Below are 18,482 nucleotides of genomic sequence, written 5' to 3'. Positions count from 1 at the left end.
AGCTAATGTCTTGCTAATTAGCTTTACTAAAGAGCGAAGCAAACTACAAACTTGTCTTAAATCATTCGCATGAATTTTAATACATGTATTCTATTTCTATGGCGAGAAAATCCCAGTTTTTGATGAAAAACCTCCAATTATCATGCGCTATGTACTAGAGATAACGAAGCATACAATCATGCGTCCTTGCTCGGTACGATTATGACCAAATTGGTGGCAGGCACATTCTGCACTTTGTGGTTTGGCGCTTTTCAATTCTTTCAGTTGCTTGTTGTGATGGGATGTGCTTCTTCTATGGGCGCCCTCTTTTTTTAAGATAGATGGATTGTTGCACCTGAATGTATGCGAAAAGGCAAACTGCACAACGAAGGGACAGCCATGTTGTGTGCACACTGCCTTGCAGCGCCGTTTATCGCTTGACACCACACGAAACGGACGGTTGCAATTTCGATTATATATGATAACTGCTTGACTAATTTCGCTTTTATTAGCGTAACATCTATCCAACAAGAAGCTGCTAGCTTGCTGTTGCTCGTCGCCGCTATCCGTAGCTGGTATAAATATGCAGCAAAACACAATCATTGATGTGTGGCCAGCAAGAGGTACCGGGGATGGGACATCAAAGTTTTGCAACATGCCAGAATTATACATATTGCAGCATTAAAGGTTATACAATGATTAGAGCAGGAAATGTGTCAAATATCGTCTGAAAACGTAAATGGAACAGTCTTACAGAGTCTAAATCTACTCGAAATTTAATAATTACGTGACTAGATTGAAGCATGCTAGAACTTCGTCGTATGCTTATGACAAATTCCGATGAATAACAACGCCTTCAATCCATATCTCTTCATGATACCTTCTCTGCCTCATGGCTAAGATCAAGTGTTGCATATCCCTTCATGATCCCAAGCATGTGTATACTCGTAGGTATATTATACATGCGTGGTTTATAATTTTTATGTTAATTATTTTGGTATATTTTTTATATATTATCCTTGTATGATTCCTCTCATAGGAAATAATATTTATAATTCCTCTTACAGGTAATAATATTTATGTAACGGGAACCCCGTTACAATATTGGTCAGTAATAAAACCAAATAATATTCGAAAAATTACCCAAGCAATAAAAGCAAGTCGCATGATACATGATGCAATAAAATATATAAAATCTGTAATGTGGTCTACATGTTGCATAGTCAGAAATAGTGGTCGCCAATAAACACATTATAAATGAACAGAACAAACAGGCTCGCAGATCGGCTACAGCAGCATGTGCAAACAACAGTGGATCAATCTGGTTGCACAATATTAAATGAAGAGAGCATTTTAATGACTAATGCAAGTCCTGGGGTCGTTACCACTTCGACGAGGAGTCTCAAGACGGCGGCTGACTGCAAGGCTGCTGATCCTACGATTAAATCATCCGACATGGAGGCAACCGCATACGCAAGTTTAAATAATCACGAGACGTATAACACAAATGGCAAGCGCGCTCATTACGAAAATCTAATTGAAGTTGCCATGCAGAAGTCGCCGCGACACAAACGTGCCGCTTGGAATAATGATCCGTGTGTCACGCCGGTCTCTACAATGAAATTTGTTGATGAGACCGGGAACGAATGCTGCGATATAAACGATAAGAATGGATCGGTCAATTGCAAAAGGGCGATTTTGAACGAGGTGATTCACGCAAGTAAAGAAAGCAGATGTGCGAATGATAATTTTTATCGCAACATACAGGGAGAACAGCAGGTGGACGTGTATGATATAACTTCCGAGAAATGGCTTGCGGCCCAAATTCTCCGAAAGGATAGTGAAGGTTACATTGTCGAATTTGTCGGGTGGAATACAAAATGTGTTGTTAAAATTGATAAGACCAGCGGCTACCGCATCCAACCCCGAGCCTCAAAAGCCCATGAGGCATGGATAAAGTACGAAAGAAGCATTGGCAAACAACAACAGGGTGACGTTGAGAAATTCCAGGCTGCACAAGTTAATAATGGAGATCTTAAGCCGTTCAAGACCGTAAATTCCAAACTGCTGCCATCGTTTGTACAATGTGGACTCACTCGATCAGGGCGCATAATTACAAGTCGGGTCGAAATTGAAGCTTTAAAAGCCAAACCTTGTCAAAGAAAAAAGAAGGATTCTATATCCTTTGAGAAAAAATTTCCGGAAGAAGATTTATGCGGCATATGTGGTGAGATTGAAGACGATGAGTTATCGGACATGATCTTGTGCGATGGCGGTTGCCTCAAGTCGTATCATTTCTCATGTTTGGGTATTGATTCAGCACCTGGTGGTGAAGAGTGGTTGTGTGAACAGTGTCGTACAAATGAGCAGTTGTGTTTTGCGTGTGGGCGCAATGGATCAATCAATGAAAAGGGTGGTGTATTTAGATGTGGGGTTGCGTCGTGTGGCAAGTTCTTTCACCAAACCTGCATTGATGCCAACAGATTGTCTCGCCGAGCCGGAGGTAAATCCAAGCCTTCTTTGTCGACATTGGAGGGATTGCTTGAGTCAGAGGCATTTTTTCGATGTCCCCGCCACATTTGTTTCGTCTGCGAACAAAAACGAAAAAGTTCTGATCTTATGTACTGCTTGAAATGTCCAGAAGCTTATCACCCGCAGTGTGTACCCCCAAGTGCTCGATATAATTCTGTTGGTTTACTTTGCTGGAAACATGTTGGTGAACAGTTACCAAAGATTCCGCCGTATTACCTGTCTGACCGAAGCATTGATACTGTGACCGTGGATTCCAGTATGCACCTTCCATGGATATTCTTGCCAAAAGTAGACCCAGATGCTAGCAATTCGGAAGATTGTCATCACTTTCGCCTTTTAAAAAATATCATTGATGATGTTCGTCTCCAGCCGCCAACTTATCGTAAGCTAGGTCGCAGCATTTACACATGTAAACAGCAGAAGTTCTCCTTAGAGGATGCGCCTGCATGTATTTGTAAATTGAGATGTGGAGACGACTGCATCAATCGCCTAAGCTTTACAGAGTGCTACGGACCGGCGCCAACTTTAGGGATGAAATTTAATAAGCACACAAGAGAATCAAACTGTATGCTTGGAGAAAATTGCGGGAATCGTGCACTTCACCAGAAGGTTTACCCCCGCTTCCAAAAATTTCACACAGTAGAAAAGGGCTGGGCCCTTCGTGTGCTTGAGTTTGTCAAAGCAGGACAATTGGTGATTGAGTATGTTGGCGAAGTGATAAATGAAGAAGAAAAGGAACGCCGACTGCTTCACCACACCAAAAATAGTCCTGAGGACAAGAACATGTACATAATGGAACTGGGCAAGGGAGAGTACATCGATGCACGATTTAAAGGGAGCGTTTCCAGATTTATAAACCACTCTTGTGACCCTAATTGTCACTTGTTAAAGTGGCGTGTAAAGGGGGTTAATCGAATCGGTATTACTGCTTTAAAGGACATTGAGCCGGGTTCAGAGCTATCCTATGACTACCAATTCCACACTAAAGAGGCAATAGAGTGGAAATGTCATTGCGGCTCCAAGAGTTGTCGCGGAACAATGGCACCAGACAAAATACGCATCACATGTGTTTCGCCGAGAAAAAAAGTTACGAAAAAAGAGCTGATTAAGCAACGCAAGCGAGCTCTTATACAAGAGAAAATCCAACACGACAGAGAGACAAAGAGCACAGCTAGACGGCTTTCTTTAACAAATTACGTCAGTATGGGGGACAGAACCACCACCGAAAAAATGGTTGTTCGTACGGGTCCTGCTGTGCGAGAGCTGCAGTGGGCAAAAAAACACAAGCTTTTTAACATGCGTGATGCGAAGCATGGCTATAATTTTAAGCTTCGTAAGGAGCTTCGAGATGCGCGAACGATACGCCACGATCGAATAAATCAAGAGCTGTATAGCGTCTCGGGCTCTTCAACTACTGTTTTAAGTCGATCTGGAAGCCCCGAAGATTGTTAGAAGCGCCAAATCGGCAAAGAAATATCACGTGGATTATCGTCACTGGGCAATTCATGAACAAGAATTTATAGGTAGATGGTGTATAATTACTGCTAAAGGCATTAGAGTGGCGATGTCTACTTGTGCTGCTGCGTACCAGCAAAGATTCACTCTTTTCGTGGTGCATAGGTTTAATAGTCTTATTTTCCGGGTTGGTAATATTAAAATGGTATTTTTGCTTCCGCTTGCTTGCAAAATTGCTCAGAAAAGCTGGAGCAATGAGAATTTAAAGCTTCAGCCAGGATGGTTTTTTTGCAGATTTTGGTTTTGCACGCGTGAATACTTGCTGCAGTGGCTCAACTTGTGACTCTGCATTGGGTGGGGGTTCTTATATTAGTCAACGCCACCAGAATTTTGTTAAAGATGTGATTATACCCACGCCCTCTTCAGTTTCTCTTACCAAGCTGTAGTGATTGTGGGTATGTCACATGTTGTAGCGGATCCAAAAAATCCTTGGTGTCGCTGTGCTCACTTATCATCTAATGCAAAAAGTCAAACAATGTAACATAATTGGAGAGAATTTCGATTACTTACTAGGTCGTCACGGAAGTAAAAACCGACGTTAGCCATCTCAGCGTGAGGCATTTTCGTCCATGAAAGATACGTTAACGCAGCAGGCACCATGTTCAATTCGGTCAGAGTCTTCGTGGCATTCAGCTTCTGAGCTGGAGGCGAAAGATATAGATAGAATTTGCTAGTCTTAAACTGGTTAGACATGCAATCAGTGACATGATCCATAACATCTTGAATCGTTTCGTTCGCATGAAAAGTAGCCTGCAACACAGCTACAATTGCAAGAGCCAAAACATCTTACGAAAGTACTTTCTTATGTTTCTTAGTGTACGTACCTTGGTCTGGAAATTGGACTCGGATCAAAGCCGTTCGAAAAACTTTCTTACGTTTTAACTTGTCGAGTTCGCGCATGGCCTGCGTACGGAAATTCTGCAGATTTCGTTATAGAACGAGACACCTAGTGATTCCTTCATTTAGTCAAACTAACCTTTTTCTTTTCCATCTCATTCCGCCAAGCTTTAAGACTCTGTACTTGTAGTAGCACGTCATTTCCCTCGCTGATCTTGCCTTCTGTAAGGCTTTCAAGCATATCACTAGTGGGTCTTCCTCGTAGTGTTATTACTGTGCTGCGAGGCGGAGGATCATGTCCGACAAGTTGGTCATGGTTTGACCTTAGCGCGCCAACCAGCGCTTCAGTTGGACTCGGACCTCTAGGTTGCATCTTCAGTTACAAGCTCTTAGTTTAAAGTCTATAAGTCACAGAAGCTTTTCCTGTACCTGCACACGAGTTATCCGTGTCTTATATACGTCAAATTCTATGTTCGTTTCCGATTGACGAATAGCTGGGCGTTTGTTCAATGAGATGTTCAAATCATCTGCTTCAATGTTTAACAGGCGAAATCCTTCTTCCAGCACCTTTTTGTCGCTTGGCTTAGAAGTAAGCACGAGCATTTGAGCTTGCTCGTTCACCATGAAACCAATTGACTTCAAGAATTCCAGCCCCCCTTCCACTTGCCCGACTAAGCGATTAAATGCAGTATTTGATAACTTTATCGATCGCACTTTTTCATCCTCTGACAGGGTAACGGCAACAAATTGTTACGTCACTGCACTGCATCACAATATAATTGGCTCATTAAACATGCGCTTTATTACCTAATTCCGACAAAATGTTCGTGACAATCTTCATCAAAGTAGTGACGGTGTTTCGAGACACTGCATCAAAGTTTCTATCTCGTAAGAGCTGCAACGCATGGTAGCTGCTTATAGCTGGTGCCGTTTCGTTTACTTGTATCTCGCTTGCCGACTCTGGGGTCAGGGTTTGGCACAAAGCCTCGGGTGCAAGAGCAGAAGAAGCGACTGAATTTGCCACTGTAACATGATCGTGTATGGGTGCAATGGAAAGCTGGCCGCTTAACTTCGACAATTTATTGTTAATGGGTGGACGGGAGATAGCCAACCCATCAATAGCCTGAACGCGAAACATCGCTGAGCCACTTGAGATTCCTAACTCTGCAATCACACAGACACCAATTTTTCAGTTTGCAGGTAATAGCAAGAAAATTCTAGCTTGTATTGCAAGGTTGTGTTTTACCACGCAGCGTCGTCGTTGCAAAAGCATGTAATTCGATTTCACGCCGTAGGAATCCTAAACAGAACTGCCAACAGCGAGCTTTTATTGTTATACCAATTTTTTATTAAGCAATCACAACGATACCTGCTGATATGCTGGAAGAAGTTTAAAATAAGTCAAGATATGCTCCAACGTTGCGTCGTTTTCAAAAGAGGCCTGGACTCGCTTGCCGTCGCGCAATTGGACGCACACGCGCACCTGCTGCAACACATCTACTCCTTCCAGCTCCTTAATCTCTAAGCAAGCGTTATTTGAGATGCCTGTGAGGCGGAAGGGAATCGAGAGATCGATGCGTTTGCTGCGGTGCAAGAGCTGGTACTGTCGAGAGTCGCTGAGGCTGAAATGATCCTGAGCTTCCGCCAGCACCTGGAACTACGATTCACATAGAGTTCTTAAATAAATAAAGAGGGGGTGATAGTCCATTACGCTTACCATTGTCTTGTCGGGTGTAACGCTCACTCGCTTGGACTGGTGGTCAAACTCTACTTTCAGTGACATCTTTGGTTGTGAAACTCCTTGACTGCTTCCCATTAAGAGGCTACGATATAATAACATAATTTGTATAAGAGCCTTTGCAAATCTTTCGGAAAAAAAATGATGTGACTAGACTTTGGAATTATGACGCGCTCCAGTATACAATTTTACAAAAAAATGAACGTTGTGTAAGGCATAGATGGATCCTGGACTTTAGTTGCTTAATTTATATTTAATAAGGAACAAATAGCGCTAGGGTTTGAGCTTTAAAATAGGGGTCCCGTAAGGTCGCTTTAATGTTTTCCATAAGGATACTCACTATTAAATTATGGGGGCCAGTATATGTACCTCAGCATTTTGGTAAACGTGCCTCACCCCAAATGATCAGCTGAATCCCTGAGCGTGAGCGCCCGCTGTCGCTAAGTCTCAGCCGCATCATGTAGAAAACCCAACGTCGCGACCGCCTCGTCCAAGCCTCCCATCAGCTCGAAGGCCATCTTCAAGGCGTGAAATGCGCAGTTGTCCTTGGGACTGTAGGCCACCAACTTGATACTCGGCAGATCGGTTGCGACGAATTCGGCATATGCCTTTGAGCGGTCCGGATACTTTTCGAGGTACCAGTCGTAAGCCTTCACAAAGTCCGCACAGTTCTTCAGCTCTTCGACACCTACCACACCGCAGACTTGTCCTCGCATTGGACCAAGTAATGCCGTCCGGCGCCGCGCCCACGACTTTTCACCCGAGACACCGGATACTCAGCCTGATCTTCTTCTTCCTCCTCCACAACATCGTCACCGACTCACGCTTGACGTAACCGTCTACGCTTCGGCTTCGGCCTCGGCTCTTCTTCGTCTTCCAAAGTAAACCCAGTCTTTCCAGAGCCAGCTCGCATCAACGGCGCAGCTCTCTCCAGCCTCGGGACCCACAGCCACCACTATTTCTGACGCATTTGTTGATCCTGGAGGTCCGGATTGAGAAGATCAGCTACTGCGGGTTCGTCTCCAGGGCCCTGTTGCTGGCTCGGGTTGTTTTGAGCTGCAGAATCCGAGAACCATGGCTGAAAAATAGATAACAATTTTTTATATTATAGAATATTCTGATTTGCGAGAAATGCTACGCCACGTACGCAAGGCGACGGATGCGGTGATTGGCAGCACGTCCTTCATCCCCAACCCTTCGACAGAGGCACTTGGAGCTGCCGACACCTCGTTATCAGGCGGGAGGACAGTGTATATTCCATGAGTAGCCGCAACCGTGCGCGGTACTGCGTGTTCTACCTGTTTGTGTTTTATAAACAAAAAAATTAAAACCATAGAATACTATATCATCAGGTTTAGCCAGGTAATTCCCGTCTATTATTATATTAATATGGACTCTTTCAACTGTACCCCCTGAGCACGCCATCGGCACTTCGTTATGTAAATACACCTTCAGTAAATAAATTCCTTCGTTTCGCAACAGTTTCGTTAGCCCTACCACAAAAGGCTTTATCAAGATATGAGTATTCCTATACCACCAGATGCACGTTATAGCACACTTGATGAAGCAACGGAAGCATTAAAATATTTTGCAGTGGAAAATAGATTTGCAGTGAAGTTTCAGAGAACTCGAAGTGTTGGAAACAAAAAGGAGGTCCAATCAAAAACAGTCCTAACTTGCGTGCATGGTGGGAAGCCAAGTCAAGGATTCAAAGATCATTTATTAATTATGTCACAAATGTTGTGTGATATACATAATGTAGAACATCATCCAGTCACTCTAAAATGGCAGCAGCAGTCGTGGCTGAATCGAATGAAAAAATTGCAAGATGCATGGACATGTTGGCCGGCCATACTGATGAGCACAAGTTTGCTGGTCTGCTCATGGTCACTAAGATGGGGGATCTACCGACTGACCTGCTTCAACAGGTTAGGAGACAGGTGCTCACGACAGTGGGCGTGAGCTTTTTCCTGCGCCTTTTGCACACAAAAGGTTTATATCATGTTCAAACGATCAAGTTGATGCAAAACACACTCCTTACATTGTTACGGTAATATAGGCCCTGACGACGTCGAGACTCTCTCATCCTTCCAGAGTCTCGGTTTAAACTTGATTGCGAGGTATACTAAATTCTGACACTTAAAGCTGCCCAATAGGCGACATTGTAGTACGCTCATTTTTTTTGACATGCTTAGCTTCTGTACAGACTTAAATTTGGCGAGGAGTTTTGCGCAAAAAAATTTTGTGCGATTTCTCCTTGAGCAATTAGCGACGCCGTCAACCCCACATGAGTCATCTGTGGACTGTGTTTGCATTCTGTCGTGCCTAGTGAAAACCGACGAGGGAATCCAGGTGTGACAGCTTGATGTATCGCTTGTTGCTTTGCGTCAATAGTGAACCTGACGAAGGTTTTATTCAGGTTATAATGCAAGAAAGTGTTTTTGGTGAAATTTTGCGAGTATCAAAATTAATGAGTGCATCAGCCATATATCAAGATCCGGCTGCAGAACGTAATTTGTCAGAGCAAAACTATGCGACCAAGTCACTTGTAAAAGAATTTTGGAGTATGGTGAGCGAGATAGCGAGTATATCCGAGCTGTGGTCAAACATTTCCAGTCATGACTTTGACATCATCTGCACTAGCTTTTCGATAGTGCGAAGGGATGTAGCTGTCCCGGTGCTAGCTGTACTTAACAGTTACATGAAGCTTGTAGCAGCTGGGGAAGCACCAGTCGAATTTCTAAGCTCACAGTGTCTATCTGACATTCGCACTGGCATCTTGCGTTTTCTTCGCGCCAAGTGGCCTCACCAGGAACGTGACGAGTGCTTACTCCTTAACTTTCAGCTTTTGAAGCAGTTGGGTATGTCATGGATGGTGTCAGGGACTACTCTGCGCAATCTGGTGCCTCCTGATGAAGTTTGTGACAAGAAATTTATCTTAATTTTACTTAAACTTGTTTCGATTGAGGTAAGCTATGTAAATCTATGCTTTTGCATCAGCTGTGTTTCTATAATTGCACATGCTTGGCGATACGCAGATTAAAATTATGCTGGACGAAGTAGAATATTCACTGATTCAATACGACGAGATTGCAATAAAATTGGTAGAGGAAACAGAAAGGCGAAATAAGGAGATTCAGCGCGTGCTCGCTGTCTTACCCATTTGCTTTGGCATAGTCGAAATGATCATCAGCGCCCTTGTTTCCGATCAAGAAAGCGTGTCAGCCCTTCCATTTGATATTTTGCTCGAGGTGAAAGACATATTCAACCAAATTTTTCTTGTGATCCTTGAGTTACTGACGCTAGTCCGAGACTACGTTCTAACCCACCGCTATCGTGAACTACGCGAGTCAGGCGCAGAATCAATTCGCTATTTGGATGCGGTTATATGTGCTAGTATCCGTGTTGCGAGTGCCTGGATCGCAGAAGACTCGGATACTAGCGTCAATATAGTGATGGAATTAGTACCCTTCATGGTTTGCTACAAGTCGTTGCATCCTTTGGTGACAGGCCATGGGTCTTTGCCCTTTCAATCAAAACGCAACCATAATGTCGATTCTGATGACGACATTGACTCAGATGACGAGATTGACGCTGTTAAAAAAACAAAGCACCAGGCTGCCGTTATTAACGAGGCCGACAGTAGTATCGATCAGCTACATTTCCTGTTGCCAGGATTACTTCAGCTTAGCGCTCGACCAGATGGCGCGTCCATCATGTCAGAAAATGTGGAAGTCTTAAAGCGAATTATGCACTTTTGCTGCACCACCTCTGTCAGTATAGCTTACGGGAACACTGAATTTGCTAATGTGTCGACTTTGACGCTCAGTCTTGGGATATTGATTAATTTAATTATGACTCGTGGGAATCACGAAGATATTGGAGCATCAGAATCGTCGGATGTGCCCAATCCATGCGAATGGTTTCGCGCGTTAACATTTCTTATGCCTGTCGCTTGTGCCAGCGGAGGCCGATTAATGCACGACAAGAATTTAATGTTGGAACATCGTGGTGAAGATGACCGCTATGTAATGCTTCTGCATGTTGTCTGTCTAGTGCTATATATCGTAAGCCATTTTCAAGACAAGAAGCACCATCCGTGTTCTCTCCCGGCAGCTGTCGCAAATTTGGTTTCGCCTTTTAATGACATTGTCTCGTGGATAATTTCTCATCCCCCAGACGAAAATATTGAGTCAACTGTCGGCTTGTTCGAGCTCATGCGAATGCTTTCAATGAGACTTATTTTTACGCCTGAGTTGCTAGCTCGGTAAGATCATGTCAGATACAATTATCGATGCCGTGCGCGATTTTGACAGAGGTGTCAACGACAGAAGCATAGGATTGCTTGTTACTTTGTTAAATAAGTTTTTTTTAATATTAGGGCTACTACAAGAAGCTGTCTATATATCCTATTGAGAGGGTAATAGATACTGTTTAGATAGCGAGCTTGCTCGTGTCGCCCACCACTGATGCCTGTGCTTAAACTTGACTGTACTTTGCCTACTAGCTAGTCTATTCTAAACATTGTATAAAATCGTGGAGGATGAATGATTCACAGAGTTGAAATGTCTCGTTCATCTGACGAATCGCTTAATCGTCTTCGCTTGTCGACAGATAAAATGGTTTCTTCTTCGCGATAACGGCGTCGCGACGCATTTCGACGCATTATGGGAACAGTCGGTTCGGCATCACAAGGAGGTAACGAAGCAGACAACATGCGTGGCAAGATGCTCGCGTTCATCACAGGCGGCTCAGTTTGTAAAATGGGCACTTCACTGAGTCCAAGCATAAATCCTCCCATAGCTGGCGTTGACGCTGCATTCCGCCGAACGCGCGCGTTAACAATGGCTCGAATGACCTGATTGCTAGCCGATAACTCCAACAATTCTCCGACGGGCATACTTGACTGAGACTGCTGTAAGACGATGGTAGTATTAATGGCGTAAATACTGTAGCTTGTAAAAGCATCAGTGGGCAACTGGTGCCGACATGTTGGGCAAGTACTGTGCATTCTAAGCCAAGGCTCAATGCAGCGCTCATGGAACTGATGATAGCACGAAGGCAGCTCAGCACACGTAGACTCAAGCGCCTCCATGCATACAACACAGACTGCCAGTTCTCCATTTTCTTGCTGACGCACACAAGTTGATTTGCTCTTGAACGTTTCCATCAATTGCATGGCGGCAGGCGACACGCTATTTAGCTGCGGGATGATGTATCGGATAATGGAGCGTACCCAGCGCGCACTCTTAAACAGCAATAATGCGTCTTTTGTCTGCGAGTTAGCCGGAGCGGCGTAGCGAACATTCACGCGAATGGCAAGGTCCATGGCGATATGTCGTAAGTTCCGAGCGACTAATTTAGAAATGCGACTTTTCTCGTAAATTGTAGACTAAATCCGAGTTGACTCAGGAGTAGCAACAGTTCAAGTCTCGAGTGATGGTCCGGCGACGCGCGGCCTTTCTCGGGCCGAGATTACTGTTGAAGTGTCGGGCAAAACTTGCGTTTCTTGTAGCTGTGGCTTGGTGCAACGCGGCTTTTTCGAGTTTGCGCTTGAATTTCAGGGTGTTTCCACCTAGACTGTGCAATACTAGTGACATGTCAAAACTATTTTTGTCGCGACTACAGATGTGAGCAAACAAGTTATTTTGAGTAGTGCCGTTTTATCTTCCTCGCGAGCGAGTGCTACCATCTGGTGCATGAATTCTAAACATACACGCGTATATTTCAAAACCGAAGATACTCTCCTTCATAATGTCTACTTAATATGAACAGCTGCTATAATTTCTATGCAGTATTCCAATCCTCTAATAATATACTAAAAATATTTAATAAAGCGTTGTAGCTTGGAAAAAAGTTGCTCGAGAATGAAATCAGTAAAATCTATTATGAGAGCTTTCGTCAATCACTCGTGCAAGTCTTCGATTTTTGCAGTGATGACGTCTTCACCGTTGACCTTGATTAATGTGGACTGGCTAATAGTGTGGATTCCAAATTAGTGTGGTACGTACTAATACTGGTGTGTCACCATGGATTGCCTGGCGTAAATAGTGTGGATTAAGAATTAGTGTGATATGTATTTATGACAACCTGTGCCCCCCCCTCCACAACCCCTCCCCCTGGCCCCCTTGCCCCAAATCCCCTGCTGGCTGCCTCCAACTCATCTTTTGTTGATCTACCTCCTCTTCCACTTCTGGGACTACCCTGTCCACTGCCGCCTCGACCTCTGGCAACGCCTCTGGCACAAGCCAAATAATGAACCTGATGAACGTAGAGGCCGTTGCCTCACCATCACCGATTATTGACGTGGGGCAGTTCATCCAGCAGTGGAAGCTGCTAATCAAGATTCCATATTCAACAAAGGCAGGGATGCCAATGGTGCAGGCAGCAGCACTGGAGGCATGGATGGCAGAAATATCGAAGGTGGAGCTGCCGTAGTAGGTATTGGAAGTACTTGTGCAGTAACGCTTGCTACAAAACGTCTCAACAATTAGCAGCGTGTTAAGGTTATAAGGTGGATGGTCAAAGACGCCAATGAAAATGGGGAGAAAGGCTTTGTCCTCTGTACAATCAACAGTTCCCATCAAAGTTCCGTGGCAAATACAACGTAATACAAAACTTTATGGATATTTAGCGTAAAGAATCTTGACGCATGTCTAATTTGTATGTATTTTTATCCTCGTAGGCCAATCACACTAAATGAACGCGTTGGTGGAAGTCCCGTGGTGAGAATGATAGCCTAGACAAATTTAATACCAAGTAAATAGTGACTGTGTAACGGGGTGTATCGTTACATGAAATTAACACTTATAGGTTGTTAATTAATATATTATTTTAAAGGTAGATAATATTTGGAGGATATTACTTTATATAGTAATTTCCTGAATTCTTATCCATAAATAGGTATAGACCATTATGTCTATTTATTCCGCAGACTGATCAGCTAAAGAAGTAATCAAAGAGAGTTACAAGATAAGATGATAAGAATTCATTTACATGTTTAGTATTAGTTTGTAGTTAAGTCAGCATTTACAAAGATAGATTAACAAGACACTTAACTATATTAATACAGTTTTCATTTTACACTCTTAAGCTAACTTGCATTAAGAGAAGTCTTCCTCTATACGTACAGTGTACGTCACCTAACGAGAGGCACCACTCACATCTGAAGCAGTGTGAAGTGGACTTGTACTGAAACAGTACAAGTCGCAGTGCCCCGTTACAACTTGCATTTGCTCGTCGACGATATGACAAGCCCTTATGGCATCGTCCAACTCGACAAACCATCTCAAGAGAGAGTCTTCTTCGACTCCCCTGTACTTAGAAATGTCAATCTTTAAAGTTTCGGGACGACGCGTTTGCGTCATCCCAGGTACAGGGGTCTGTACCTGTTGTAACCTCAACAGTTCTGCCTGTTGAGAGCCTTGCTGATTCAGCAAGGCTACTTTTTCCTTCATCTCGTGAAGTTCATGTTGTATGAACTTGGCGATGGCTGAATGGAGGGCATCTCTGTCCAAATTGGACAGCATTGCCAAGATTGCATCGTTCCTACGGTCGAACTCATTCGTTCGTCCGCACTTCTTTCTATGTCACTTAAGAAGGAGTCGGTTTAACGGGGAACGTGATGCGTATTCCCACTATCTTCTAACATGTCCATGTTAGATGAGGAAAATGTGGTCCTCGGCTATTGGTCCTAGTGCTACCAGGTGTAACGGGGCACTACGACTTGTACTGCTTCAGTACAAGTCCACTTCGCACTGCTTCAGTTGCGACTGGTGCCTTACGTTATTTCACGTGCACTAGTACGTGCAGAGGAAGACTTCTCGTTGAGGTAACTAGCTTAAAGAGGGTCAAATGAAAACTGTAATTAATATAATTAAGTGTCTCTCTTTCTATCTTTTAAATGCTAACTTAACTATAATCTATGTAATTAAATTCTTATCTTTATCTTATCTGTAACTCTATGTGATTACCTCTACAGCTGATTAGTCTGCGGAATAAATAGATATAATGGTCTATACCTACTTATAGATAAGAATTCTTAACATTACTATATAAAGTAATATCCTCCAAATATTATTTACTTTTATAATAATATATTAATTAACAACATCAAGTGTTCATTTCGTGTAACGATACACCCCGTTACAACGTAAACCTTTGTCCATACTCAAACACAAAAGTGCGTGGCACACCCAAAGCATTCGCCTATTCACGGTTGCATACATTCTTTTACAAAAGCGATTTCGGAATGTTTCAATGGGCGTAAAGATATATCATTTGTTTCATGATTTTTTAGGGAATTTTCTTTCAGCCTGCACATTTTCTTCAATCAGCTCCCACCGATCATTTTTTAATATCTTAATCGAAAGTCGTGGCTTTTAATTGGTCCGAGAATTTTTTTTACCACAGCTTTTCCATTACGTGGGTACTTATTTTAGAAATATATTTTAAAAACAAGAAAAAAATGTTTTTACTATCGTATAAAATAAATTATTAATATCAATCTAATATACTTTTACCTTTATATGAAAATATACCACAACTATCGACACTAACATTGAGTCATTTTAAACTTTTCTCAACAGTTTTATCGCTGAAAACCTGCAATGAGCACCACCCAGCAGTTCTACACATTCTGGAACAAGCAAAGGCAGCAATTGATGCTAATGCACTATGCTGTTGTTGTCAAATGCACAAAGAGGTAGGCAATAGATAATTTGAAGAAGTAAAAATTCTTGCTTGCCCCCACTTAATCGCCTCAGTGATACGTGTGGAAAATTGTAAACGTGTGTCTTCTAGCCTCGGCACTGGTTGTTTTTGCAAGGCTATCATAGCGCGCTTTTTCAAAACCTTTCCTGATGCCTCTTACTTGCTTTGCCACTAGTATATCAGCAAAAACATTTTTTTCAAGCAAATGACAGCATATCAAACGTTAAAAGCCTGGCAAATAAAATATAATGAAGCTTGGGAGAAACTTGTTGCTGTCACAACCATTGCAGATTTTGAGACCCACTTTTATAAATACATGTTGCAAACCCTACAGCTTCGATGAGCTACCTTGATGTGACTTGGCTGGTGTACAAGATGCGATTTGTTGCTGCTTTCCTGCGCATTCAACATCACTATGGGCATGTAATACCATCGCGGCTAGCGAGCGCCATGCTGCTAAATAAAATAGATTTCTGTTTCAACAGGTTTTTCTGTTGAATTGTTTGCTGGTTTTGCTGGAAACTGTCAATTTACTGACTACCTGAACTAGTCGTCGTATCTAATATAAATCATTAAACATTAAAGTGAGATAAGGCAGGACGTTCTCATTGGTTAAGTGCGACAAAAGAGAGACCTTTCGTCCACCGAAGTGATTCAACAGCAGGCAACAATGTTCGTCCTGACTGTAGCTGTCCTTTATTTTGGCGGCCAACGAGCTCGTCACGAGACAGACCTTCATGGCTGCTAACGGCGACTCGACTTGTGCCTTAGCACAAGACACACTTTCCTCGTGTCTTAAGAAAATGTTCATTACAGGTGATCTACAATCAGTATATTCGGCGGTTTGCCTCGCCTGCGAAGGTCAGCTTGCTGTCATTGTGCGAAAAAATGCAAAGCAGCGGGCCACAGTCAATATGCAGCTTGGTCCCATAGATTATAGAGGTATTCGGAAAGATTTTAGTAGCCGTTCTGCGCAGAGCTCATCGTCAGTACCAGTAGCGCCTTGATGATAGTCAAGATTTGAACAAACACTTGAAAGATAGACTGCGATCAAAATTGACTGCAACTGATTGCATTTTGGTTTAGCCTTATTGGCATCCACAATGGGCTATCCTTGCACTCATACTTTTCACCATCAAGTGATACCACTGTATATTCACGATATTGATCAGCATGGCTGATGTAGTGAATATGGATGCTGATACTGTGCCAATTAAAATTACGGCAACATTAAAGAGAATTGCGGATGAGCGAGAATGTCTCCAATCATCGCAAGCGTGTGTTGCTTGACTACGTCCAAGCAAATCCAGGGACAGATACTCGTGATCCTGTGCAGGTGCGGACACGTGGCATGCCTAGGGGTTCAACACAGTGAATTATATACCAGTTTGAGCGTGTTGCTTTTTCTGCTCGTGTTTAGCGTCGAAGATGTCGGAAGGCCGAATGCAAGAACCTGTCGTCAAAAAGCACCAGTAGTATCAGCAGCATGCATGAGAACCTCCAGGTTCAACATGAGAATCTGGTTCGCGATCACAAGAATCTTATAGGGATTCTTGAAAAGGGTGGTCAAATCCGTCTTCGGAACAAGCCGCGTACTGATGGTACGGGCGAAGCCGACCAACGTAAAACGTAGGATGCGTTCGTATCCTACGTGGCAATTCTATTGTGTACGCATTGCCTGTGCGATGCTACACGGAAACGCCCAATGAACTTGGGTAGTAATTTACTGCTATCCACATTAGTGACTAAACGCTTAGTTAGGTTTAGCACTAGATCATTAATTTTAAATGAATGAACATTTGCTCTTCCATGTTTGTCTGCATTCCGTTTCTGTCGGTCCACTGCGTTAGCAATGGAATCCTAAACGAAACGGATTATTGATCTCGAGTTAGAAGAAATTCTTCTGCAGACTCATTTGTTTTGTCTTTTTCAGACCGCTTTGTGCGTACTGCCATGAGATAATTCTCATCATCGATGTCGATTCTTCGACATCGACATCACTCGCGTCGATGTTAACTTCGACGCGTGATGAGCATGAGCCAGAAATGGTTTTCCTCGTGCGAGTCCCCCCCCTTAAACTAGAGGATTCCTCTAATTGGGTGTGTATGCGAGGATGGCGTAAGCCATTCACGAAGAACGGTGTATGTGTGTAGACGCATGCACCGAATAATTGATGGCGAATTCGACCATCGGTAAAACCTCGCTCCAATTCGGATACGATTGGACGTAACGTCGAAGTATCTCTTCGAGGACGCGATTTACGCGTTCTGTTTGAACATCCGTTTCTGGGTGATCGGATGTTGACATAGTCAGCCGTGTTCCGAGAGATCGAAACACGGATTGCCAGAACTCCGCCGTGAATCTTGGATCTCTATCCGAGACCAATTCACGGGGTAACCCATGGAGTTTGAATACCGTGCCGATAAAGACACGGGCACAACACGGAGCCGTAATCGGCTCTGGTGCCACAGCAAGATGTACCATCTTTCTGAATCTGTCTACAAAAACAAGGATTCCATTGTTATTGTGATCGTCTACGGGAAATCCGAAGACGAAGTCCATAAATACGGACTGCCAGTACTCTGCCGGAAGTGATAGAGGTTGAAGAGGTGCACGGGATGAAGGGCTAGGCTTCACCCGTTGACATACCTCGCAAGTATGAATGTGCTTGCACACGAACTGATACTGGCGGGGCCAGTGAAAGTCGCGACTTACTGTGAGATAAGTCTTCTCACGTCCACGATGCCCACTTGTTGGAGCATCGTGACACTCATACATGATGCGCAAGCGCAAATCATTGTGAGTTGGGACGACGACACGATCGGATGACGATCGATATAAAGCCGGTAAATCTTTAAAAGATTTATCGGATGAGTTCATCAGATAATCCATCAAACATAGAAGGTCTTTATTATTTGTGTAGGTCTTCGGTATGTCATCCAACAAGGTTGATGACGGAACACTCGTAGTGAGTGTTGCAACAGTAAGATTTTTCTCACTGTTGGAGTGCACTGCCGACTCGAAATCGGGTCGGCGTGATAACGCATCAGCGACGACATTAAGTTGTCCTGGTTTATATTCCACGAAGACATTATACTCCGCGAAAAAGGATTGTCACCTCGCCATTCTTTGCGAAAGGTGTGGGCTGTTTACGGCCGTGCGTAATGAC

The 18,482-nt window shown here is 43.4% G+C and overlaps 5 protein-coding genes across 5 annotated transcripts; 3 read left to right on the top strand and 2 right to left on the bottom strand.

Annotated features, from left to right (window-relative positions):
* Positions 1 to 1,335: 1,335 nt before the first annotated feature.
* On the top strand, positions 1,336 to 3,963 carry CCR75_001233 (uncharacterized protein; the record flags this gene model as incomplete). Its single annotated transcript, XM_067959337.1, has 1 exon — positions 1,336 to 3,963. One exon carries the CDS (start codon positions 1,336 to 1,338, stop codon positions 3,961 to 3,963), a length of 2,628 nt encoding a protein of 875 aa, XP_067820138.1.
* CCR75_001232 (uncharacterized protein) lies at positions 1,772 to 6,646 on the bottom strand (the record flags this gene model as incomplete). The annotated part of the gene is made up of 9 exons (XM_067959336.1): positions 1,772 to 4,481; positions 4,537 to 4,787; positions 4,851 to 4,944; positions 5,003 to 5,236; positions 5,293 to 5,534; positions 5,671 to 6,027; positions 6,110 to 6,173; positions 6,233 to 6,520; positions 6,581 to 6,646. 9 exons carry the CDS (start codon positions 6,644 to 6,646, stop codon positions 4,389 to 4,391), a joined length of 1,689 nt encoding a protein of 562 aa, XP_067820139.1. The 3' UTR covers positions 1,772 to 4,388.
* Positions 6,647 to 8,302: 1,656 nt separating this feature from the next.
* CCR75_001230 (uncharacterized protein) lies at positions 8,303 to 12,721 on the top strand. The gene is made up of 5 exons (XM_067959334.1): positions 8,303 to 8,593; positions 8,661 to 8,721; positions 8,797 to 8,953; positions 9,021 to 9,569; positions 9,640 to 12,721. The coding sequence occupies exons 1-5, from the start codon at positions 8,386 to 8,388 to the stop codon at positions 10,870 to 10,872; spliced, it is 2,208 nt and encodes a 735-aa protein (XP_067820141.1). The 5' UTR covers positions 8,303 to 8,385; the 3' UTR covers positions 10,873 to 12,721.
* Positions 11,154 to 11,930, bottom strand: CCR75_001231 (uncharacterized protein; the record flags this gene model as incomplete). The annotated part of the gene is made up of 1 exon (XM_067959335.1): positions 11,154 to 11,930. One exon carries the CDS (start codon positions 11,928 to 11,930, stop codon positions 11,154 to 11,156), a length of 777 nt encoding a protein of 258 aa, XP_067820140.1.
* Positions 12,722 to 12,856: 135 nt separating the features above from the next.
* On the top strand, positions 12,857 to 13,039 carry CCR75_001229 (uncharacterized protein; the record flags this gene model as incomplete). Its single annotated transcript, XM_067959333.1, has 1 exon — positions 12,857 to 13,039. One exon carries the CDS (start codon positions 12,857 to 12,859, stop codon positions 13,037 to 13,039), a length of 183 nt encoding a protein of 60 aa, XP_067820342.1.
* Between the last annotated feature and the right edge of the window lie 5,443 nt (positions 13,040 to 18,482).

This window comes from Bremia lactucae, linkage group LG1 (genome assembly GCF_004359215.1).
Source record: "Bremia lactucae strain SF5 linkage group LG1, whole genome shotgun sequence".
NCBI lineage: Eukaryota > Oomycota > Peronosporomycetes > Peronosporales > Peronosporaceae > Bremia > Bremia lactucae.
Note: the sequence above shows the minus strand (reverse complement) of the source record. Positions and strands in the feature narration are given on the sequence as shown.